The sequence below is a fragment of the Globicephala melas genome, chromosome 2 (genome assembly GCF_963455315.2).
Source record: "Globicephala melas chromosome 2, mGloMel1.2, whole genome shotgun sequence".
NCBI lineage: Eukaryota > Metazoa > Chordata > Mammalia > Artiodactyla > Delphinidae > Globicephala > Globicephala melas.
Window position 1 is genome coordinate 137,968,396 of NC_083315.2, and position 26,636 is coordinate 137,995,031.

Below are 26,636 nucleotides of genomic sequence, written 5' to 3' on the forward strand. Positions count from 1 at the left end.
CAGCTGTGCCTCAGCTGACCGCCTCCTGATTGGCTGAGACAGACGTGGGCTGGGGTGGGGACTGGCCGCCTGCGTCGCTTGCCATTGGTTCTCAGGGAACCCGCCTCCCCCTCAGGTGAGGCGGGCTTGCGTGTGCGCGCCCTGTGCTCCGCGGGCGGGCGCGCCCCCGACACTCCCTCCCACCCCCCGCGCGATCGCGCGCCCCCCCGCGCGCCTCCGCCTTTGCCCGCCCCCTGCCGCTGCCTCAGCTCCTCAGTGCACAGAACCGCCTCGTCTGAGGGGACGCGAGGATCGCCCTCGCTGCTGCTTTCGCCAGTGCGTTGGGCCGGGCCCTGACAAACTGCCCCAGGGGAGGCTCTTCGGAGCCGGACCTGGACCCCTGCGATAGCCGTCTGCTCTCCCGCCTCTGGTCTCACGAAGGGTTTCCCGCCTCGCACCCCCCACCTCTGGACGTGCCTTTCCTCCCCTCCTCGCGTGTGGAGGGAGCCAGCGCTTAGGCCGGAGCGAGCCTGGGGGCCGCGGGCAGTGAAGGCATCGCGGTGACCGATTCGCCATGGAGGGCGCCGGCGGCGCGAACGACAAGAAAAAGTAAGCCCACTCCCCCAGCCGGCCGCGTTCTCCGCCGGCCCTCCCGCCTGCCCGCCCGCCGCCGGGGGCTCGCTGGCCGGCCTCCGCGTTCCGGGGGGCCGCCTTTTTGTTCCTGCCTCTCTCCCCTCCCCTCTCTCTCCCCCAGCCTCGCCGGCCGGCCTCCCCCACTGTCCACGTCGCCATCTTGTCGTGGGGGGTGGGAGACGCGTCGAAAGTGCTTTCAGGGGCCGGGGGCCGGGGGCTGGGCCCTGCTCGCCACCCCTCCCGGCCGCCCGGGCCTCGCACCACCCTCCTTACCCGCCTCAAACCCCCAGCCTGCCCCGTGCCCCACTCCGGGTGGACTTCCCCGAGCCTGAAAACCCCGGGAAGAGAAATGAGCCGCAGCTCAGTCGCCGCCGCTTGCACCCGAGCTTCCGCTCCTTCCCGCCCCCATCCTCTCAGGTTCCATTGAAAACTCGGCCCCGGGGCGGCCCCTGCACGCAGGTCCTGGCTTCCCTGTGGGCTCGGGGCCCTGGGTTTCCGACCCAGGGACTCGCGTGGTTGGATGAGCTTGCCCCGCGGTTGTCCGGCTAGGCGTGTGTCTTTGCCTTTGTGCATTAGGGATTTACCGTGATGGCCTGGGATGCTAACTTTTTAGTTTGCACGTGCAGGTTTGGTTTGGTTTGGTTTGGTGTGGTTTTAATCGCCTTGAAAAACTTGCCTAGAGCGAGAGTCGGAGTAACGGGAATTTAGGGGAATGGCAACATTTTAATGAGAACATAAGAATTGGATACTTTCTGTCACCTGTCAAGAGAGCCCAGACTTTATAAGTGAATTATATGCTTCATTTATTCTTGGAAATATTTTAGTGAAAACGTAGCGGCTGGCTAAATTCAGGCAGACACTTTTAATGAGATTGAAAGAAAAGTATATGATCAGAGCAATTGAAATGCTGCAGTAAAATGTTGCAAAGTTTTTGGACAGACCTGCCTCATTTTCCTGAAATTGAAGTATATTAAGATATACCCGAAGTAAATAATCATCCTGTTAGAACTTAATGCAAGTTTTAAAAACACCTTGAATTTTGAGTCTTAAGTGGTACATTATAGGATTAAGAATTGTGAGTCCAACCAGTGGAATTAAGTGACCCACCTCCACTCCCACCTTTTGGTCCACTCTGGTATTTTAACCTTTGAGGAAATTATTTTAAGGAATTGAAGATTTATGGTAAGAGTTCTGGTTAGTAGGCTGGCTTTACTGTTAAGTCCTCCCACTCGTCTGGGAGAGATTAACTGCCCTAATCAGCATCAGCAGAAGATAAACTTGTTTATGTTCTTGCTATTTTGTGGATTCCTTTTTGGTCTTTATCTAATGGAATGATAAGTTTGCAGTTTGTATACACCAGAGGAAGCACGTATTAAATTCAAAAAGTGAGAAAACAGGTCTAGATTTCCATTCCAAGGGTTGCCAGGAATTAATTGCAATTAATTTTGTAGAAGTGATTACAAGGTTTTTGATGAAATGATGAGGCTGCTATATTGTAAACCTAAGGCATATCATCTCTATGTATTGCCAATATTCTGTCCTTATATGCTGAATCATATTTAATATTGTGCATGAAGTTATGCACCAGTCACTCCCTTTTTGTATGCAGTGTTCTACTTATTTCTCCTTTGCAGTTCATCAGTTGAGAGGAGCATAAGCAGCTTTAATATAAATGAGTTAATTAGCTACTGTGCTTCACTCCCAAGTCTAAACTAGTTCTTAGATTTTCCTCAGTCACATTTGTTATTTTCAAAATATTCTCATTTGAAAATTTAGCAAACTTGGATCAGATTTAATGTTTCTTAATACAGAGGTTCTTAAAACTGAAAAATTAAGTTAAACAATAAATGATAGCTACTCAACAACTTTTAGATGTTGTTTGTTAAAGATGTCTGTTTTTTTTATCCTTTTCTAACTAATAATTTTAAAACTTTTTGAAAAGATAACTGAAAGATTGAGGGGCAGAGATTTTTCTCCTTAGAATTTTTCCATTTCAAGTGAGCCTGTAGAGTGCAGGTGGGGAGACAAATTTGTCATTTTTAAAGGAGGGTTAGGAAATTCAAAAGCTGAAGGATTGGAAAAAATCAGAACAGAGGTTGGGTATAGTTATAATAGATTTAACATAGGGAATTTCATGTTGATTCCTTAATAGTAGGGATTGGACTTAATTAATAGCACATTAATGTTGATTTTTAGATTTCAGTGGAATGTCACGAGGTTCATTGTTCGCTTTCAAGTTTCAGGCCAGACTCCTTCAGTGTTTTCCGAAACATAGTTATTGGATCATTAAAATCTCAGAGAATGGACTTTCCTTAACTTCCTTCTTTAACTTTGGTCATTAAAAATCAAGAAGCTCTCATTTACTAGTAAACTTTTTTCTTGTTACAATTTTACTTTGATTTCCTCTTGAAACTCTTGAAGAGGTTGCCTGGTGGTTAAGAGCATAGGATTTGAACCTGACACTTCTGAGTCTAGCCTTTTCACTTGTTAGCTTTGTGAGCTTGGGCAAGTTACTGAATGCTTGTGAGCCTTTTTCCTCCTTTTGAAATGATGATAATAATAGCAACCATCTTAGTGGTTATTATGAAGATTAAATGTGATAATGCCTAGTGCTTGGTTTAGGAGTCTTGGTAACATTATATACTTGAAAATAGGTGTTACCTGTTAAAGTTTTAGTTTAAACTTCCACAACACTTTAAAACTTTTTTGCAAGTCCTTCCAAATGTTGCTTTGTGTTAGTTCTCCTTCTCCCCACTTTCTTTTCTATATCTCCTAAAAATGAAAAGACTGTCATTGGATCCATAACTTTAAAGGGGATTCTTTTCAGTTAAAACAGTATATCCCTGGATTATGTTGGCATCTAGCGTCAATTATTCTTGAGCATCTGATCTACTGTCTACCTTAGGCCCCCTTTTTTACATTTCCTTACTCCCTTGTTTCCTCCCCAAACAGGCTACTAAAAATTTCCTCTGGACTTTAGAGACTAGAGTCATAAACACATATACTAGTCAGACAGTTCATTTCAGCAGGGTATGTGCAAGGCACTGCAGTCTTAGGAATGGCAGTAACTTAAAACATTTTTATTTTGTCTTGATGCCACAGTTTGGAGTAGAAAATTTTATAAATATTAATCTTTGCTAAATATGATGACTTGATAAAATACTTGTGGTAAAACATATGAGCCTACATAGTAGAAAAACTGTACTTTACTTATGAATTTCTCCAGAGGTAAGATCTTAGGCTTTTATCTCAAGGCAAGGCTTCAAGCCTGTACGGTTTGTCTGATTTTTGTAGCTTGATTTGTATAAAATTTATATTAGTGCACTCTTCCATGTGTATGTGTTTACTGAATTATCATGTTGTTTTAGATTATGTGTGGTAGTTTATTCCTGCGGTCCACTGCAAAGCATTTTGTGCAGTTTAGATAACATCCAGTCTTTCTACCTATTGACTTCCATTGTCTTTGCAGCTCTAATGGTGTTTGGGCTCAAGGTAAAGATTTTGTGGTTACATTCTATTGTTTTATGTTAGGAATGGTGTACAGGAGGCTGAGGAGGATTAGTCTCGACTGATTTTTTTTCAGAAGAACTCATAATAGTTTACTGTGTTTGGTGGTGAAATAAAAAACTTACCATGCATGGATGTTAAAGATTTGGGTTAGATTACTGTGCTTATTTATAGACATGTTCTCTTAAAATATAATTTTAAAAAATTTACATATTTAAAATACTATATTCTTTTCTTGTCTGAGATGGTTAACATAGGTCTGTTTTTCAAGTAGGAGAAAATAATCTGACTTAAATGTGTTGTTGGATTAGTTTTCTATTAAGATATTGATTTTAATTCATAAGAATGCTCTTTTTTCTTGTTTCTTTCTCTTTTTTTTTTTCAACATTGGGACTAATTATCCAGTTGGTGGATTTTACCCAGCCTTCTGCTATTTGTGATGTATGTATGTATGTATGATATATGTGTTGTGTATGTTTCTGCTTAACTAGAGGGTTCGAAAAAGAATTTGAAACTAAGACGAGCCAATCTTCTTGTTGCTCAGTATTTTCGGTGAAAGTATAGTGATAATTTTTAAATCTACTATAGGCCTTGGAATTTTAAAGATAATTGTATCCGTGTGTCTTGGCGCATCAAAAATTAACTATTTTGTATGTGCATTGAGTTTTATATTAAAACTTGTATTTTCTGCAGTAAAAAGTAATAAACCCATATCTGTTTGCCAGACATGACCCTTTTAGGAAAATATAATGTATAAAATCTAAATCTATAAAAACAAACTTTAATGATTACCTCATGACTTATTTTTCCTCCATAGCTTTTGAAGTGCTTGTAGGGTTTTTTAAGTTGTGGTTTTAAAAAACAACATAATATTTCCCATCTTAACTATTAATAACTGTACAGCTCAGTAGTGTTAATTCACATTGTTGTGTAATCAATCTCCAGAGCTTTTTCACCTTGTAAATTTGAAACTCTGTAACTATTAAACAACTACCTCCAATTTACCCCTCTCCCTACGCCGCCCCCCCCCCCCCCCCGCCGGCAACCGTCATTCTACTTTGTTTCTATGAGTTTGACTACTAAATACCTCATATAATTAGAATCATACAATTTTTGTCTTTCTGTGACTGGTTTATTTCACTTAGTATAATGTCCTCAAGATTCACCCATGTTGTAGCATATGTGAAAATTTTCTTCCTTTTTAAGGCTGAATAATGTGTATTAGATTTTATTTATCCATTCATCTTTCGATGGACACTTAGGTTGTGTTGACAAAAATAATCAGTAGACAATCTATAATAGAAACAGGAAAGGGTTTTCTTTGAACCGAACTGAGGACTATAGCCCAGAAGACAGCCTCCCAGATTACTCTGAGAAACTGCTCTGGAGAAGCATGGTTTTAGCATAGTTTTATGACTTGTCAGAACAAAAAACATCAAAAACAAGTCAGAGATACATTCCTTCAAGGTTTCAAAAAAAAGCAGATCAGCAAGTACACAGCGAGTATGGCCTTGGCACCTGGGATGGGAGTCTTATCATCGAAGGAGTACCAGCTTTGGCGTCCCAGAAAGGGAGGCATTTAATCTTTATTTTTAACATGGACATTCTTTACTTCTGGTCAGTGTGCCCTTTTCTGTAATAATTAAAGCAGATGTACAGTGTATATTTGGTAGGCCACAGTCTGTTCTAGTTAGCATAAAATTCAAGTTAACTTATGTATAAGCCAGAATGATTTCCCCACACCTCAACATGTGAACATTTCTTTTGTCAGTTGCTTCCATTTGTTGACTATTGTGAATAGTGATTCTATGAACATGGGTATGCAAATATCTCGTTGAGATTTTGCTTTCACTTATTTTGGATGTATACCCAGAAGTGGATTGCTGAATCATATGGTAACTTAATTTTTTAAGGAACTGCCCATACTGTTTTCCATAGTGGCTGCACCATTTTACATTTCCACCAACGGTGCACACGGGTTCCTATTTCCCCACATCCTTCCCAACACTTGTTATTTTCTGTTTTTATGATAGTAGGTATCATAATAGATTTGTTGAAGTGGTTGTGTTTTTAAGGGTTAGTTTGTGAATAATTAAACTTAAAACTAACAGCAGAGAACAGTTGCCACTGGAAGCTTTATCAGAAGTGAGATTAAGCAACTCTAAAATGAGAATTAAGTTTTTCTAGTGACTTAGAAAGATTTGATGTGCCAGTACTTCTTCAGAAAAATACTTACTGTTTAAAATGGTCTCTACCTGTTCTATTGTTGATAAAGTCCCATTTCATTAGTAACTTTGTTTTAAAGAACTTAAAACTATAATTGAAATGACTTATTTTTATAAAATAACTGTTCCCAAGATGTTATCTTTTAGTTGTTCTGGTGATCTCACCTGTTATTTATGCGTGTCCTCATTTAAAAATTTCACTTGGTTATAATATTAAACATAAAGATTATTTCCAAGTATGATTTTCAAAATTTATTGTTTTGTAAATGGGACAAAAATTAGTGATGAAACATAACTTACCGTAGTTCTTGTAGTTCTACCAGTTGTTTTGAAAGTCACAATATATTTAAAGTGTCTCCTAGCTTATATTGCAGTTTTCACTCATTAGTGACAGTTCCCTGTGCTTCTCCACTTTTCCTAATAGTTTGTGAGAATTTCTTTTTCCAACTGAATAATAGTATGGTAAAAATAAACAAGGTTTAAAGGCAGAACATTTAAGTCTTTGAGTTGGAATATATTTCTATTCTTATATATAGATCTTTTCTCATGATTTCAGATGCTAAGCAAATTTATTTAAAGTGACCCCTTCCCCTTTTTTCAGTTATAAAATTGAAACATGTTTCAATGAGCAAGATCACAAATAGACTGAATTTGAAACTTGTGATGGAGAAGAGATTACTGGCATACAGTGACCTCCTAAGTATTTGAATGAATAAATGAACAAAATGAAAGGATAACTGAATGAACAAAGAAAGCAGAGGACGATTTTAAGATTTTTAAAAGGATTTTTTGGAAGTCGTTATTGCTCTTCTATGTTGCACTTTTGATAGGAATTTTTCTTATGCTGGGGCATCTCTTGTGCTACTTTAGAACTTTTTTGAATCTCGAATTGTAATTTTTCATCACTTAAAAACATTTATAGTATCTATTAAAACCAGGTCAGAAAACACTTTTGTTAATAAATATAGCTAGGTAACATGTACTGGCCTTGAAAAGATCTCAATACCCTATTTTAAGGTATGTTAAAGGTTAGTGCCTGCCAATTCTATGTACTTAGAACACTGAGTAAAAAGTTTACTAAGAGGCGTGTATGGCTGGGGAAAATCACCTAGGCAAATGTGGAAAATATCTTTACCCTTGTTTCATCTTTAGCAAACATTTCTTAAATTTACTCTAAACTTCCAGAAAGTTTAGACCAGTTTACATTCTCTAGCAGTATTTGAGAGTGCCCTTTTCTTGTACTTTATCATCATTAAAGTTTGTTTTTAATATGAAACACTGGCAGTTTGTAAGTGTATTAGGATTCTTTTTATTGCAAGTGATGAAACACAGCTCAAACTAGTTTGGGGGGTGTGGGCTGAGAGGCTGTTACTAGCTCACACAATCTAGCTTTGGTTTAAGGGACAGTTAGATCCAGAGTCTTAAGTGATGTCCTTAAAGTGTAATCTCAGGCTTTCTCTTGAATATTACTTGGTTTATATTTTGCTTGATTTGCATGTTGGCCTCATTCTGCCATTGACAAGCTATTAATATGGTATGAATTATGGCCACTAAGCATTCCCATGTCTGCATGCATACAGTTTGTGATGATAAAAAAAAAAAAAGAAACTCCCTCTGTCTTCTAGTATCCACATATCAGTCCCTTGGATGAATGCCCGTTTCCCTGCTTGGACTATTCATTTTTAAATGTCAATGGGGTTCCCTTATTACATGAGTCAAATGTCTTTTTGTAGATTATTTGATTGTCTTGATGTAGATTATTATCTCCTTATACAGGACTCTTGATCAATGCTGGGCTATAGGTTTTTGTTGCAAATCACCAGAATTCATATTCTGCAGAGTTCTCTATCAAATCTAGTTGGTCTACAATTGTTCTTGCTTTGGGAAAGCTTAAAATCTCTTCTCTGGACTAAGGCTTTCATTTCTTTAAGAAAGATGTAGTAATGAATGACTGATGGCTAAGAGGTTTGGCTCTAGAGGCTGGCTGCTTACTTTTCCACTTTAGCTGTGTAATCTTGCACAAGTTGCTTTACCTCTTTAGGTCTCACTTTGTTCATCCGTAAATTAGGGTAAGGGTAATTGCCTTATAGTATTGTTGTGAGGACAAAAGAGATATTAACCCATGTGGAACACTCATAACAATTCTTGGCACAAAGTAAGGGCTTAATAAACTAGAAACCAATTATATCCATATTATTATTATATTTATTAAGTTGTTTTCAGAAGAGTTTCACTCCCTTGAAGTCTCATGGTATTATTTAGAATCCTTCAAACCTTCTTTAGGACAGTCTGACAAAGGCTGATGTCCTTTTGAGCCAAACCATCAGTGAACTTATAATAGTAGTAGAATAGTTGGTGGTGCTTTTCCTCTACATTGCTATTTTTCCATGAATGTCTGGCCTTTGAAAATTAAGTGAAGATACTTGTTTTTTTTGTGTAGACAGGTTATTCTAAAATAATCATTTCCTACAGTGATAATAGTAAAGGAAGAAGAATATTCTCAAGGGTATTTGTGTGGCTGTTACAGGATGGGAAATTAAGAAAGCCTACTTTTCCATGCTCTTTTGATGTCAGAACTTCATTAAATGTCTATTTAGTCTGTTTGCAGAGGAGAGTTGGAAATTGCCTACCTTTGCAGGTAACATAGCTAAAATGTTTAAATGAGTTATGTGTCAAATCAATAGAACCTTCATTGTGAGTGGAGGAAGGGATATTTTCTTGGATAATATGAAGAAGTTGATTTATCTCAATGATTCAAAAATTTTTTTCAACCCTAGACCACTACTCTAGCACCTAACCACCATGGCCTGTAACATATTATTGCACATTCATTTATTCAGCAGATATTTGTGCATCTAATTTGTCAGGCAGAGCAGTGAATTGTTGATGGCTCAGGCCATAGTTGAACATTCAGTTTTTGGTGTTAATTGATTCATCCATTATGTGTTCCATGTTTTATTTTTTAGTACAGTGTGATTTAAGTTTGAGGTTATTGCAAAATAATTGACTTTAGGATTGAATTTTTTTTATTTGTTTTATTATTTATTTTAATATCAGCCATCACAGGAGTATCTTCTATAATTGTGTTTACAAATTTGCCAGTCTGCTGTGAGAATTTTCTTAGACACACACAAAAAGCACTCTCACATTTTTGCAGCTTTAAATGTTAGAAAGTTCTTTATCCCAGCATTTCTCAACCCTGACTACTGTTTAGATCTCTTCTGGAGCAAAGTAATCCTTGTGAACCTTTGAGATGTGCCCAGTGACCTCAATCTGTGTGTACCATGTTTAAAAATGTAACCCTGTTCCTTTTAGTGATCATTTGGTACCAATTTGATCATAAACAAATGCAACTTCAAACACAGAACGTTTCTAACAATGATAGAGATCTATATAGAGATCTTCTAGATGATCCATAACATGCTTTTTTCCTTTTCTTTTTCTTACATTGCCACCAAAATGAGAATAAGATTTAAAAATTCTTATAGCTTACCTTCAGCACTGCTTAACTCTATTGAGCAAACCCTGCCATGTTGTAACTCCCACTTATTACTCTCTGGAATTGCATAAATTATGAAATCTGCCTTCTGTGTGACATCCTTTTCAAATATCTGAAGGTAGTTATCATGTCTCTTCCTTCTATTCCTAAGTAAAAACATCCTAAATTTCTTTAATCTTTTAATTTAAATTTAAAAATTATATGTTAAGCATCTGATGTGTGGAAAGGCATCGGCCGTATTAAATACAGAGGCATCCTTCCTAGGTGGAATCTGAGAGCTGCCACTTAATAATAGTATTACTTATCCTCTTTTTATAGACAAAGAAACGGGATCAGAGGGTTAGTTGAAATTTTAGTTGGTAACATTGGATAGGATGGATTGGTGTAGGTGGAAAATCAAGACATTTGCTTCAGAAGAGCTTCTCTTTTGTCATCGTTTCCAGAAACTTCATCATGGTCACGGCTTAGAACTGAACAGGAAAAATCTTCAGGGTGTGATTTCTGTGTGTATACCTTCATTCCATGTGATTTTTTTCCTACTATATAAGAAAGAACTTGATTATTATAACTTACGTATCGTTATATTTAAGCAAATAATTAAGGATACATTTTTCTGAATATACACATGCATAAAGTTTAATTTCACTGACCTTGATTTCCAGTCTCAGTTCTACTACTATCGGAAAGCATATGATAAGGGAAACAGAAAGGCATTTACAAGCTGAGAGGGAGGTAAATGCTAAGGGAGAAGGGTAGTAGCGTAGGTGACGTGATTTCGGGAAAGCCATTAACACACAGCTGTTACTCACGGACAGTGAGTCTCAATCCTTTGATGTTTGTGGCATTCATAAAGAGTTTAAAAGGTGATTTATAAAAAATTATTACAGAGAATTGAAAAAACGTCGCACCATTATCACATTTTTCATTTGGTCATCTTTAAAGCCTAATTATGCTCTGATCTTTTTGAGGAAAATTATGGTTTTTACTAAGCACATACTTTATTACTGGCTTGTCATTGAGTGGTACCTCTAGCTTCTTATTCCCAGCAATTGTACTTCGTTCTACATAGTATTGCCCAATCCACTCAGTTCAGTGTTCTGCCTGACAAACACAGTTATCATGGTATGTGTAGGTAGCTGCAGCTACAAATAAATTTTTCTGTTTTCAGATTTGCTGGCTAACCTGTTAAACTTCTGCTATAAGATCTGCTGATGGTTCTCAAATTTCTGTGGCTTAAGAATCACCTGGGTGTTTAATTAATATAAGGGTTCCCAGGTACCCATCCGCAGAGGTTCTGATTCGGTAAATTTAGGATGGGACTCAGGAATGTGTAAACTTTACAAGCACCTATAAATGAAACACAAACCTTGAACAGCTAGGATTGCTCATCAGAATCACCTGGAAGATTCTTTTTTATTTTTACTTTTTAATTGGACTTCGTCTATTTTTTTCTTCCAGTTTTCTTGAGATATAATTCACGTAAAGCACTGTATAAGTTTAAGGTGGACAGCATAATGATTTGACTTATATACATCATGTAATGATTACCACAATAAGTTTATGGAACATCCATCATTTCACATACATACAAAATTTTTTAAAAAGTTTTTTCTTCTGATGAGAATGCTTAGGATTTACTCTCTTACAAACTTTCATATATAACATACAGCAGTGCCAATTTATTAATCATGTTGTACACAGAAGACTGTATTTTAAACTGGCATGCCAAGCCTACAAGTTGAATTTCCAGGATTGGGATCTAGGTACAAACATCTGGGGGGAAAAGTTCTATTGGTGATTGTGATGCAGACCACAGGTCAACCATTGATTAATTTTGTGTAAGTCCATATTGTATTTTATAGTTACTGAGTTCTAAGTATGTGGCTATGTTAATGTCTTAGAGTCTGGATATGTTTTCCCTGTTTGTAAAGCATTTGGGCAGATTTTTAAAGAGAAGGTATTTAGTAGACAATTTTTGAGTGTTGATGAACAATCTTTTACTTCTCTGGGCATTTTTGAAGGACACATAATGAAGTATTTTCTTAGAGCAGAGGGGCTCAAGGTATTCTCCAGACCAGCATCTTTGGTATTATCTGCTAATTTATTAGCATTGCAGATTCTCAGGCCCCATCCAGCCCTTCAAATTGGAAACTCTGATTGTGAGGGAAGCTAAAGTTTGAGAACCTCCATCTTAGAGTAATAGCTTCACATTTTTAAAATTTATCTAGTACTTTATATATTGTAGGGGATCAAAGATTTTTTGAGAGGCTCAATACCAATTCTGAACTGAGAGAGTTGATTTTTAAATCACTAGTTAAGAATAATCTAAAAACAAAAGCATATTCTTTTTCCAAACAGAACTTCAATACACAATCATTAAACAGATGTAAATGTATTAGCTAATTAATTTAATTAGTGCATAGATAAAACATTTACATATTAATGCTATCTCAGATGTGATACAGATTTCATTTTCAGAATGTACCCTCTAATTTAAAAGTGATTCTTTTTCCCCCTATTTATTTTACTGCAACATTAGAAAATCGAGTGTTAAAACTAAGCATTTTTGTGAGGTTATTGGAAAGTGAATAATCCATCTTTCTCTAATTGTGGACATTTAAGAGATCTTAAGTTAGTAAGTTAGTAAGATAATTATCATCTAAACCAAGAAATTTTAAAGCTGCTTTCAAAAATAATACAAGTATATGTATTCTTAATATTTTTTGTTATAAACCATTTCACCTGCCTTTTGGAATTTCAAATTAATTACAAAATGATGAATTTTCAAAATCTGAAAATTAGATTAGAATGAGAAACTGAAAATACTGAATTATATTGCTTACTCAGTTTTACTTTCCATTCCCTGGAAAAAATATGATTGTTCTTGCGTTATTCCAAAATGAAGAAAAAATTTAACTTGTTTTCAGTTAGTCTTTTTAGAAGACAAGTTTAAAAGATGACTACTTTCAGATTTTTCTGACAAGTGCAGGTGTCAGTGTTAGTGTTAGTTCAGTGGTGGATATTCTTAAAGAACAAAATAATCTGTGATCCTGCCATCTTGAAACTGCTATTGTTAACATGTGTAAACTTTGCTAACACTTTATATATTGTATCTTTCTGGTTTTATCTGTGCATTTATAAGTTATACATTTATTTATATACATAAATATGCATTATATAGACACAGAGAGAAATGGATTCATACTCAAATTTTGTTGTAGAGCCTGCTGTTTTTGCATACTACTGTATTGTAACATCTTATATAACTACAGATTAATTTTTGTAGACTTTGCCTTGTCTCCTAAAATTTTATATTACTTGGTTTTGTGGGAAGATTATTTCTGTGGCTAATGTTCTGTCAGTTAGGGATTGACCCTGGTAACGACTATTGAATAAAGACAAGAAACGAAGACATATTTGTGCTAGAATATAAGCTCCATGGGAGTAGGAACTTGGTCTGTTTTGTTTATTGTACTATGTCCCATGCTGAGAACAGCATCGGTCTCATAGGAGATGACCAAGAAACATTTGTGGAATAAATGAATATATTCTCTAACATGAGTATCCTAAAGGTTCATTTTTAAATTTATTGATTAGAATTCAGAGACATTTTTCTGGAGAAATTAATTATAAATAATAGCTAGCTAACCGTCCTGAAAATTTAATTTGAAATGTCAAATTTTTGTTGATTTGTCCATTAAGAGGGATTTTAAAAAATTAAACATTATCTGAAGTATTCTGGTTTTACAGCAATTACTAGATGGAAAATATAACAACAAATCCTATTTATGATGAGAATACTCCTAATAATAAATCTAAAATACTTGTCTAAGGCTAACCCCCCGTTGGAAAAAAAGCCAATAAGATTAGAAATCAACTTACTGAAAACTTTTGTGTCTTATGATAATAATTACAACAGTTTCTAGAAAAAGATTATAGAAAATAAAAGGAATCAACTCTCATGTTTCCAGCTGGACTAGGAAGACATAAATGTGATAAAGGTATTGATTTAATTGGTTAACAACATTAACTATAACTCATGCATTTTCCTGACATAGATTGCAGTGATAAGGGAAGTAATCTTAAACTTCAAGCTTCTTTTTAGCAGATAGGTATTCTAGTTTCTCAGCTCTCTTCCTATGCTGTAAATCTCTTCTCTGTCAAGATCACTTACTCTCCTTGGTGATGGTATCCGTGCTATTCACTGTTACACCGCTTGGTGAATTTTTTTTATTTTTAGCTTTTTTTTTTTCCATTCTAACATCTAGTATGGTTACTTATATTTGAAAGTGCATATCCAGATAATTGCAGTAAATCCAAATAGTATGCCTTGTTCCCAGTACTGACATCATTATGCTGTTTAACTATGATTGTAATCTATAGGATCACAGGAATGCTGGTGAATCACAAATTCAGTGATACCAAAAAAGAATGTTGAAGGGGCAGTTAACCTTCCATGGACTGAAGTTAAAGTCAAATAGCAGATTTGGGCCAAATACTTAAAGCCACTTACACACATGCCTACTAAGAACACAAAACTGAACGAGGCAGTCTCCTGCCTCCAGGAAGATTTAAGGACTGTAGAGGAACATAAATATAGCAAAATAACCAGAGTGGTCAGATCTAGGGGAGAGGAGCAGTTTTTGGAAGACAAAACAGAGACAAAGTGATGATGGAATTGAATCTTGAAAGTTTCTCACATAAATTTACCAAGTTACATATTGAGAAGGATACCCCAGCAGAGAGAGTGGAGTGAGTGAGCCATAAATGAATAACATACTATGCTTTTGAGTAACTACAATGTGGCCGAAGAAATGTGGGAAATGATGAGGATGAAGAGATGGGCAGGAAACTAGCTAAAGGAGGGTTTCATCTGAAAATAATTAGACTTTGTCCTGTGTACCTTTGATGGGATTTTAAGCAGGACATAATATCAGAGTTCTTCGTTTGGAAGTATCATTGTGGTAGTGATTTGAGGGCGAAATTGAATGAAAATGACAGTGCAGATTAGTTCAGTCAGTGGTTCCTAAATCTCACTGTGTATCATATACATGTTGGGAGTTTTAAAAAACCCAGATTTGGGGGCCCTACTTCAGATCTACTGAATCAGATTTACAAAGGTAAGGCCCAGAAGTCTGAAATATTGACTGTCCCCAAGTAATTACAATGCAGCTAGATCAGCATTTGGGAATATCGCATTAGGTAACTATTTCAGTAGACTAAGTGGGAGGCTGGCTATGCTCCATGAGGGCTGTTCTGCTTATCACTATATTCCTAGTACTTACACAGTGCATGGTACTTGATAAATACTCAATAAATACTTATTGAATGAATAGTTCTTGAATGAAGATGGTTATTCTGAGGTTCAGGAAGGCCACTTCCCATCTAGTGTTTTGGTTCTCTAAAGAGTTATGATAATTAAATGAGCTAATATATGAAAGCATTATATTTAAGTGAAAGCAATACACAGCGCCTAGCACATAGTAAGTGCTCAATAAATGTTAGAAGGGGGAAAATTCTCTTCATCTTTTCTCTCATGGTACTTTGTGTAAATAGGTATCTTGGCAATTGGTTTATGCCTGACCAGAGCTCCTGAAGTAAGTATGCAGATTGGTTTTACTTTGGGGATCTGGATGTTAAGCAAATAAAAAAACACCAACAATAGTGAGCTTAAGATGTTCAAATTAAGTACAGAGATGCTCCTCTGCACAAATTAAAAATAAAGTCTAGTGGGAATGTATGAGTTGATTGGATTACTGATTCTCTCCCCTTAGTGGCTGGCAGTACCCATTAAAGGGTGCTTTGCCTTGAACAGGTAGTCGGTGGGGCAGAAAGGATTGTCATTGTTAGATGCCTTTCAGTTAGAATTTTGGATTTATAAGCAGACTCCAGGAAAGAGCCTGGCCATGAGTTCCTCTGAATAGCTTAGGGTCAGGTCCTAAGTTCCAAAGCCAACCCCTATACCTCTCTTTTATGTCTTTGGAGATGTAAAGTAGACCAATTTTGAACTTTATAATAATGCCCTGGACTTATAAATACTTATCTTGGTTATTAAAATGAGTTTCTGAGAGGCAGCATAGTCTAGTGTTAATAGCATGGTTTCTAGAGCCAGACTGCTTAAGTTTGAATATAGGCTTACCATTTATTAACTGTGTAAACTTGGGTAAACTATTTATCCAGGTTCCATTATCTGTAACATGGTGATGATATAATGGTTTAAATAAGTTAATAGGTGAAAAAAGTTTAGAATACCACTGTGTACATAGTACGCACCATGTATAGATGTTTAGATTTAAAGCTGCAGGCCAAAATGCCAAATAAAGAATGAAAATTTCCTTGGAATTTCCTCTGACCTGAGACATTAAGAAGTACAGGGCAGCTAAAACAATGAGATATACAAATTTCATATCTCAGCTTGGGAAAAATTAAAACAATAAAAAAGACCCATAATATATATTACCACAGAACACATGGGCAAATAAATACACATTCATGGGTTGGCAGAGACAAAAATGGAAACAGATCTTTTTGGTAAAGGATAACTTAAATGCCATATCCTTTAGATCATGGAATTTCACTTCAGAATGTCTATCTTATAGAAATACACAAGAAGTGCAAAACAACAACAACTTGTACCTTCAAGGCCAAAAAGAATTTTTAAAGCCGCAAATAATAGAGCTGAGAGATTTTTTTTTAATTTATACCTTAACTTTATTAGAAATGTCTGTTCATCTGTTAACATTTCGAATGATTATGATCTAACTTCAGTTCTTTTTTTTTTTTTTTTTTTTTTTAAATTTTATTTTATTTTTTTATTTTTGCTGTGTTGGGTCTCCGTTTCTGTGCAAGGGCTTTCTCTAGTTGTGGCAAGCGGGGGCCACTCTTCATCGCGGTGCGCGGGCCTCTCACTATCGCGGCCTCTCCTGTTGCGGAGCACAGGCTCCAGACGCGCAGGCTCAGTAGTTGTGGCTCACGGGCCTAGTTGCTCCGCGGCATGTGGGATCCTCCCAGACCAGGGCTCGAACCCGTGTCCCCTGCATTAGCAGGCAGATTCTCAACCACTGCGCCACCAGGGAAGCCCTAACTTCAGTTCTTAAAGTCACCAATATTTACAATTAGGAATGCCAACAGGCTTTTCTTGTGCAATTAGTAGACAACACAGATGAATTAACATATATGCAATTATTCTGTGTTCTTATTAATCTGAAGAATAATAGGCTTTCTCTGTAAAATGGCTATTGCTTATTCATGAACTCTGTACACAAGAAGCTTAATAAGACAGCAGCTCTAAATGTATTTCCTATACAAAATCATATGAGGATATAACTACTAGCTTCTTGTCCAGTACTGTATGCTAAATAATAATGAAATAGTAAGTATGTGAAAACTATAGTACCACAAAGATTAAGCTGTACTGCTAGTTTACTCAAACATTGATTCTAAAATGGTCATGGAAATGGGTAAGCAAACTATTCAAAAGACAGAATTTTTACTGTACTCTTGACTGATTTCTAGTGTGACTATCTTTACTTGATCTGTACTTAATAAAAACAACATAGATGGAATTGATAATTTAGAGAATAACGGTGCCCTTATTTGCATGCTAAAAATCTGCCTGTTCTGGTCTACAAAACTTTTATTGTGCCATCTAAATAGTAAGTAAATAAATAGTACAGGATTCATGTTTGTGGGACCTAGATTCCATGCTCTACCAGAAATAATTTGTGGTCAATAGTACTGTAATTCTGTGGGGTATGAACTGATAAAAAGAGCCTTCCTGTGAGTAGACAAGAAGCTGGGCAGTTCAGATGCTAAAACTATTAAGAATTTTGGAAGTTTTAGCTTTAAGCTGAGAAATGTTTTAAGAGCTCCTGTAGTCACATGTGAAGAACATCAGATAAATTTCTTCATTAAATCTTTATTACAGGTCTCCTGATTGCTTTATGTCTAGATTGATTATGAATAGAAGACATACTGATTTTCATCACCTTCTTCATCTAATTTAGGTTTGTCAACTCTTGAGATATCATATTACTTGTTTTATTGAGGCTTACTTTTTTTCCAAAATCCTGGCTCATGCTCAAATTCTTATTCTCACAGTCTTCACTAGCTTAAATATATTATCCTTTAAATGTTCTATCCAAGCTCACATTTCTAATGGATTTGTCTTATAAAACTTGGTTGCCATATCTTGGACATTCATTATCTTCAAAGTTCTGAACAATACAACTATTTCTAAAGATATAGAGATAATCCATCAGCATGGTTAGCTTGATCAGATGCCCTTTAAAAGCATATAGCATGTAATATAAGGATTTAAGTTTTTCACCAGGTGTTTCAGTTGGGTAGTAATTTGTTGGTAGCTTAGATTTGGTTGAGTAATTTAAAAGAAACGGCTTAGTAAATCTGATGAAAGTTGCTGATTAAATTCTGATCACCTGGACTAATTGTGGCATTTGAACCAATATTCAGGTTTATCATGAGATCATTGATCATCACTGTTTTTTTGGTGATTTTACTTGAACCAGATAGAAATCTGTTTCCCGCTCCACTGCTGCCTCTTACCTGCCAATTCAAAAGGGAAAAGAAGTGAGAGAAACAGTATCTGAGATGCTAGGGCCAATGGGGACACACTAGATGTCTCTCCCACCCCCAGGAACTTCAGTACATGTATAAGATAGGTTTTTTAAACTTTTATTATTGTACATTTTAAAGTTCAAATTTAATACATTTACTTAAAATCAATGAGAACAATGAAGTTCTAATGCAAATAAAAAATGAAGTTGTAGACTGAGGACACTTGGATTTTCATGTTAGACTTATAGCATCGAATATATTTTTGTGTTTTTAAAAAATTCTACAGCATTGAGAAAATCCTGATTCATATAGGTCAGTAGTTACAAGTAGTAATAATTTTTAATAGCTCACCTTCAATCTCAAGATACTCAAGTTAAATTGATCTACTTGCTTGAATTGAAATTTTTGTATCAAAGTTCACTAATAATAGCAAATGTTCACATTCCTTATTAAAGTATAAAAGTCAGATGAGCACACAAACGTGAGCAAGTGCTAAAATTATATCATCACTATTGTCACAACACCGCTGCTGGAATTTCACTTTGTAATTATACAGCATAACAGGAGCATACTCTTGAGAATGAAGAGCCTTGCTTGTTTTTGAGAATGTTACTTTTATGACTGAACCTCATAACTTTGTAGATCATTGGAGGGAGGAGAGATTTAAGGTGGAGACAATCATGTACTTAATTCACAGAATATAAGGAAGATTAAGTGAAATAATGCTGGCAGGGTTCTTAGCACAGTGCTAAGTGCTCAATAAATGGTAATGGCTATTTTCAACATTTAATAAATAATTGATTTAATTGGATTAGGTTGAGGGTCATAGGAGAGCAGCTGAGTATTTGAGGTAGAAGCAGCATTCTCCATTAAGAAGATAAAGCCTTGTGGAAGAGCAGAGACTTAAGTAAAAATTTAAAAAAACCACCTGTGTTGAAATCCTGTCTCCTACAGCATGGCTATTTTTAACCTACTGAATCCCAGTTTCCTCATCCGTAAAATAGGGATAATATTTAACCTGTTTACAGGTTGTTATGAGAGAACTAGTACAGGATAGTGTTTGACACATAGTAGGTTTTAATAAACAATAGCTATTAAAGAAGAAGCTACGGATAGAACCAGGTTAGCCTTGTTTACCTTCAGCTGGGTCAGGAGGAATAGGTAGTGCTACACAGTGAAGCAAAGGAAGATGGCTCTGCTTGGATGACTTATGAAAATCTTTCTGACTGATTTTATTCTTGGAAGAGTTCCCTAAAGATGTATGATTATATTGACACCCTTATTAGTTTTTCTTAAACTGTTCTCTTAAATTCTTAGTATTATGCCACATCATTTTTTTCTTCCATACGCCTGCATTTATTTGGTACCTTTTGTGCCAGTAATACTGAATAGGTAAGGGGTTGCTAAAGGAGTAAGCAAGCTGAAAACAGTAGCTGATTATAGATGCTGATATAAATTCCTGTAGCTCACAGTCAGTATTGCTCATGTGGTAGCATAGAGGGAAAAAAGTCTCTAAGTTGAGACTACTTTTGAATGGCTATGAAAGTGCAGCCTTAGATATACAGGCTACTTTTAAGATTTTGGCCAAATCAAAAACATCCTCTCCAATTTGATGTGCCAGGGAGGAAACACTTGCTTTGGACAGGTGTGAAGCTTCACCTTGGACTTCTTGTGAGAGTTCCTTTTGTCTGCAGTAATCCAACAATTTGTGTAGCTGTCTTTAAAAAAATACATTTATGTAGTAGGATAAATCTCTCTATATAAATTTAACTACATGGCATCTTCTTATCCTTTCATGGTAAGCAGAAAAATGTAAAATGAGTTTTATTCAAGCAGACGCAAACTAACGTATTGTCTTTTTTCTCTCCTCCTCCTCCTCTCTTTTGTTAAATAGGATAAGTTCTGAACGTCGAAAAGAGAAGTCTAGAGATGCAGCCAGATCTCGACGAAGTAAAGAGTCTGAAGTTTTTTATGAGCTTGCTCATCAGTTGCCACTTCCCCATAATGTGAGCTCACATCTTGATAAGGCTTCTGTTATGAGGCTTACCATCAGCTATTTGCGTGTGAGGAAACTTCTGGATGCTGGTGAGTTGGTTTACAAGGACATGATAGGTCTAAAAATTAGAAATCAGAAGTAATTGGAAATTACTTTTAGAAGGTGGTCATACTCTCACTTCTTTTGTAACATAATATCCTTTTTATTACCTGCCTTTAAAGCTTCATTCAGGAATTTTAAGGTATTGGCCTCCCTCCCCCTCTTTTTCTCTTGCTGCACTTACCTACCTACCTACCTGTATCTAATGACATGACCCGTCTCTTTTCAGTGGTTTGCCTTGCTTCATTAGTTTAAATAATCATTAAAAGCCCTTGGAAAATCTAATTTTAGTCTTCCTGTCCTCTGGCCTTGACTGTGTTTTGTGTTAAAAGAATGACAGGAGAAAAAATTTAAATATATAGAAAAAATATATGCTGCATGTATTAAATAAAGTATCTGGGGAAAACTTTATAAAAACATCTGAATATTACTATCATTTAAGTATAACTTTTTAACTAATTTTTTTCTTCTTGTGCTTTTTTTAGGTGATTTGGATATTGAAGATGAAATGAAAGCACAGATGAATTGCTTTTATTTGAAAGCCTTGGACGGTTTTGTTATGGTTCTCACAGATGATGGTGACATGATTTACATTTCGGATAATGTGAACAAATACATGGGATTAACTCAGGTAAAATACCCACATATTAAGAGCCCTTCTGTATGTGTTTATGATTTTATGTTATAAGTCTAATTTTTTTTTTTAATGTTTTTACAGTTTGAACTAACCGGACACAGTGTGTTTGATTTTACCCATCCGTGTGACCATGAGGAAATGAGAGAAATGCTTACACACAGAAATGGTGAGAAGAAAAGTTTATTGTTTGATTTATTGTGACAGGTGGTTTTACCTAATTGGATACTGTCACTAATTTAAAAATTTTGCTGTTGTAACCTAAGGCCAAACCTCATTTCATGCTTAATAAAATGTTACTCTATTCTTTGTTAAGTCCATGTTATTCTATTTTTTAGGAATTTCATAAAAATACCTAAATGTTTTAAAAAGCCCACCTAATCCATAAATAATTATACAAATATAAGAATTGATAAAATGGAAAAATAAATGAAAATCAGGACCAAGGAAGTTAATTTAGAATGTAACTTTAAGGCAAGGGGAAGTCATAATACAAATAATAGGATTTTAGACAGTTATTAAAGTTGAGGTGCCAGTTTGGGCTCAAGCTTCTAAATGCCCAAGAAAAAGAAAAAGTTTCCCCAATTTTAAAGAGTATAACTGCTGTCTGACCCCTCAGGTTGTTCACAATAATTTGAGACTATGCAGTTCAGTTAGAAAGTATTACATTATGGATGCCTCCGCATTAGCAGTAACAAAAAAGACCTGCTCGGACCTTTAACTCAGGAATGAATTGTTAAAAATAATCAAATCTTCCAAGATTTGGGAGAAAAGTACCTTGTGAATTACAAAAACTGAATTAAAGTCTTTTCACAGCTGTGCCTTCTTAAATAGAGTATATAGATCATAATTTGATCTTTCTTTCATGACTCAAAAGTTACCACACTGAAAATTTGTCATTTTGCTCTGTGGTTGTTCTTTGCAGCTCTCCCACTTAAGTGTAAGTTTGTTTGCTTCTACATTAAACAACCTCATTTATATTTCTTTGTTAATAATTTTTTATGGTTTTCTGTTTAATCTCACCTCATTTATACTAATAGTTAACCTTTATTGAGAGATTACTCTGTGCCAGGACACTGTTTTCTGAATTTTATGTGCTTTAACTCCTTTAAAAACCCTGTGAGGTTAACTATTTCTGTTTTACTGAGGAAACTGAGTTACAGAGTTATTGAATAACTGGCTGAAGATTACTTGGTTAGTAAACAGCAGAATAAGGGTTAAACTAAGGTAGACTGGCTCAAGTCCACACTCCTTAGTACTTTAGAGCTCTTTTCATGTTCACCAACTCTCATTACATTCTACTGCCATTTCTCACCTTGGAGCCCTCTTCTGTTATTTAATTTCATGCCGTGTTCTTACTGTGAACTTGGAAAGCAAATGAATACTTTTTAGAATTCTGTGTAAAGGAGGAGTAAATATACTCTAAGCAAGGACCTAAGTGGGCCGTCGATGAGTTTAATATAGTGTTTACACTTTGAGGTTTGTATTGGCAGCTCAGTGCTTCCCTTGGGCTAGACTATAAATGCATGGATATATGGAAGTCTTGTTTTGATTTGGTAATGATGCTAATGCATTATTCTAAATCAGATATAGTCTACTTATTATAGCTTAAATGTATGTTTTTAACCAAATGTTTTTTTAAAGCACATGAACGTTCAAAGCACATCTGCTCTCTTATAATAAATTTGTGATTTAATTATGAACATTTAAAAAAATCATTCCTAATGTTAATGAATTTTTGATATCTTGTTGGCAAAGAAAAATGCAGATTTTCACTTTTAGCAAAGCGCGGCTGCTGCAATGCATCACATTTTGATGATACACTAAGAGCCTGTGGTATTGTTTTTACAGCATAGTCCTATTTCATTTAAATTCTAAAAATAAGATTTAGAGTTCATTAAATTATTATAAAATATTTATTTTTATAGGGCTAAAAACTTAGTTGTTTAAAAACTTTTTTTCATTAGGAAAATGCTAGTACTTTTCACTTACCATAGTTTTTAAATTTATTAATATCTTCATGTCCCAGTTCAAAGGCTTTGGGTTCCCAAAGGTCAGTCCAATTCAAGTTTAGATTTTGAAGGACTGAAAATACCCCAAAGAATTTACATGTGGATCTCTGCTGCTACCACATCGCCCACCCCCCCCCACACACATCCCTAATACCATCACCAAGACCACTGTGGTTCTTGTGTCTTTTTAAAATCCACTTTCAAATGCTTCTAGGGAGGGCAAATTCAGTCCTATTTAAGTAAACCCAAATAACTTGTATCAGCACCAAGACTGCCCCAACTTGCCTATATTCTGTAATTGTGAGTATGAACTAGAACTCTTCTTTCTCAAGAGTCCAGTATTTCTAGCTAAGCAGCCTAAATTTAAACGTATTATCTTGTTTCTTTTCCACATGTTACTTTTCTTTCAATATACTAGGCTCAAAATCTCCAGGTCTTTTTTAAAAAGTTCTCTTCTCCCTTATTTCCATTAATCTTTGAGTTTTTATAGATTCTACCTCTTCACTTGTCTTTTGTTGCCCTTCTTTTCACTTCTACTGCCTGCTGCTCAGCCCCTCATTACCATCATTGTATTCTAACACATCATATATATTGCTGCTAGATTAATGTTCCTTAAGTTCCTATTGTGCTTCCCAACTCAAATTTTTTAGAAGCTGTATTTTGTATATGTAAGGCTGAACTCCTCATTGTGGCATCCATAGCCCTCTATAGTTATAGGCCTAACCATCCCTTCTAAGTTTGTCTCATTACTCCTCTGCATGTACTTTATATTATAGTCAAACTGGACTATGCACTGTTCCCCAAATATGTGCTGTTTTTTCTCACCTCTCTGTTTTTCGTTCTGTTCTTCTGCCTGGAATACTCTTCTTATTCATCTCTACTTACTGAAATTCTAATGTCTATTTTTCTAAGAAGGACTTTTTGGTTTCCCCTTGACTAGATTTCCCCTTGACTAGAAGTTATCTTCTAATCTCTCTCTGTACTCCTTTAAAGAGTTTTTGTAAGCCTTGGGCGCTTACTCTACATCATATTGTTGTCATTGGCCTCACTACGTATACTCAATTTTTAACTTCTTCAGGAGAGGCATTGTGTCTTGTTCATCTTTATATTGCCTGAAGTATCTAGTCCAGATCCTGAATAATGAATATTTTTGTATTTGTTGTGAATCAGACTGATCAAGGAAGAGGAGAAATCAAGTTGCTGTTTGTTTAGTCACCTGAGTCTAATCTCATTTTTTTAGTTATCTGAGGCTTGGAATGGGAGTAAATAGACTTGAGTTTATTTAAATCTAACTTTGCTTTGAAAAGTCATTCAACATGTTTTTTTTTTTCCTAGTAACAAAGTAGAGATAATTTCCTGCTTGCTTTACAGGAAGATTTAAGAAAAATCAGATATATAAAAATGTTACTTGCTATTGAAGAGAAATTTTCTGTTTTAAAAGTTCTATAAATATACAGAATATTTATTATAAATTGAGCTAGCACATCTAGTAAAAGTTTGGAGGAGTTTGCTGAAGTTCTTTTTTTGGGTGTGCTTTGTACACTGATAACACAGTTATAGGGCAAATTCATACAGTGTTTATATTTCTTTGTAATTTGACCAACCTTACTGGCTTGAATGTGAAATGATTAGGTGCTATCCCAAATATGGATTCTCATCCCACCAACTCAGGGAATCACTACTACTGTGAACCCATTACTTACTAGAAGTGTGTTAAATCCCTTGGGTATGTTAAAATGCGCAAAGCAGTTGTGCTCATGTTGACACTTTTCATTGAATAGCACCTGGGTGCTGGGGACTATGCTATTCTTACTGTAATAAATTTGTGTGTTTAATTATGTTTTTTAAGTTTATTTCATGTTTTCATTAGGCCTTGTGAAAAAGGGTAAAGAGCAAAATACACAGCGGAGCTTTTTTCTCAGAATGAAGTGTACCCTAACTAGCCGGGGAAGAACTATGAACATAAAGTCTGCAACATGGAAAGTAAGTAAAAATGATCTGTGAATGCACTTGATTTATAGATAAATTAATACATCTTGACATTTCTAATATTAAGACAGCATTAGAGGAGTTCCCTGATGGCGCTGTGGTTAAGAATCCGCCTGCCAATGCAGGGGGCACGGGTTCGAGCCCTGGTCCAGGAAGATCCCACGTGCCGCGGAGTAACTAAGCCCGTGTGCCACAACTACTGAGCCTGTGCTCTAGAGCCTGCGAGCTGCAACTGCTGAGCCCATGTGCCACAACTGCTGAAGCCCGCATGCCTAGAGCCCGTGCTCCACAAGAGAAGCCACCACAACGAGAAGCCCGCGCACCGCAACAAAGAGTAGCCCCCACTCGCCACAACTAGAGAAAGCCCGTGCACAGCAACAAAGACCCAGTGCAGCCAAAAATAAATAAATAAATAAAATTAAGATAGCATTAGAACTATGAGGGAAAAACTTACTGTTCCTTGGCATTTATAGATTTAACATCCAAACAGTGTAGTAATTCACCAATTTGAGGCATGAACTTATGTGCATTGTGATGCTACTGGCTTTGCCAACCACCCAGTGTTTGAATCTTGATAGAGATTAATTTTCTATTCGTTGTTGTATCATTTCTTTGCTCAGTGTTGAAACACAGTCATCAGATCAAGAAATAACCATCAAACAGTGACCAGATGAGTGAAAAATCAGCTCAGATTTGTATGAAGGCAAATTTTTTTAAAGAGTAATCTTATGGTGCCTGAGGGGTCATAGGTGGTGTTGTAGGGAAAACATTTATTGATTTTCAAAAATGTAGTAATCTACTAATGACAGTAAATTTTATCAAAGCTTACTTGCCATGTCAGACTCAACTGTCTCTGCATTTTGTTTTTTACTAGCATAAATTTTTTTAAAAACTGCTTTGTTTTTCTTTATACATAGGTACTTCACTGCACAGGCCATATTCATGTATATGATACCAATAGTAACCAATCTCAATGTGGGTATAAGAAACCACCTATGACATGCTTGGTGCTGATTTGTGAACCCATTCCTCATCCGTCAAATATTGAAATTCCTTTAGACAGCAAGACTTTTCTCAGTCGTCACAGTCTGGATATGAAGTTTTCTTATTGTGATGAAAGGTAAATGAAATATAAAATATAACTTGAAATTTTTAATTAGTCCACAGAACTTTTTTTAACTATTAACTGTAATAAAGACTATGTATGCTTTCTTCCACTTAAGTTGAATACAACCATACATCCTAGAATTTAGTAAAATTAACTTTATAGATTAATTCAGCCACATTTATTGCACATTTACTATGTACCATACATACTTACTCTAGCAGGTGCTATCCAGAGATTATTAGGATGAGGTCTTTTTCCTTTAGGGGTTCTAATTTATTTAAAGAGAAGATAAATATATTTTAGAGATATACAGTGCATAATTTGAGGAAGGATTACTTCTGTTTGTGGATTAGAAAGGAAAGTCTTTGGTCAGCTCCT

General features: G+C 36.0%; 1 protein-coding gene across 2 annotated transcripts in view; it reads left to right on the top strand.

The window, feature by feature from the left end:
- Window positions 1–229: 229 nt before the first annotated feature.
- The window catches only part of HIF1A (hypoxia inducible factor 1 subunit alpha), a 41,810-nt gene continuing 15,403 nt past the window's right edge, over window positions 230–26,636 (top strand). The window contains exons 1-7 of one of the 2 annotated variants that reach the window (XM_030855169.2): window positions 230–588; window positions 17,771–17,849; window positions 20,315–20,505; window positions 21,001–21,146; window positions 21,234–21,318; window positions 25,032–25,144; window positions 26,068–26,270. In XM_030855169.2, coding sequence (XP_030711029.1) covers window positions 20,457–20,505; window positions 21,001–21,146; window positions 21,234–21,318; window positions 25,032–25,144; window positions 26,068–26,270 — 596 coding nt within the window. In that variant the 5' untranslated portion in view covers window positions 230–588; window positions 17,771–17,849; window positions 20,315–20,456. The remainder of the gene's footprint in view (window positions 589–17,770; window positions 17,850–20,314; window positions 20,506–21,000; window positions 21,147–21,233; window positions 21,319–25,031; window positions 25,145–26,067; window positions 26,271–26,636) is intronic. The other variant, XM_030855168.2, reaches the window with a different exon arrangement.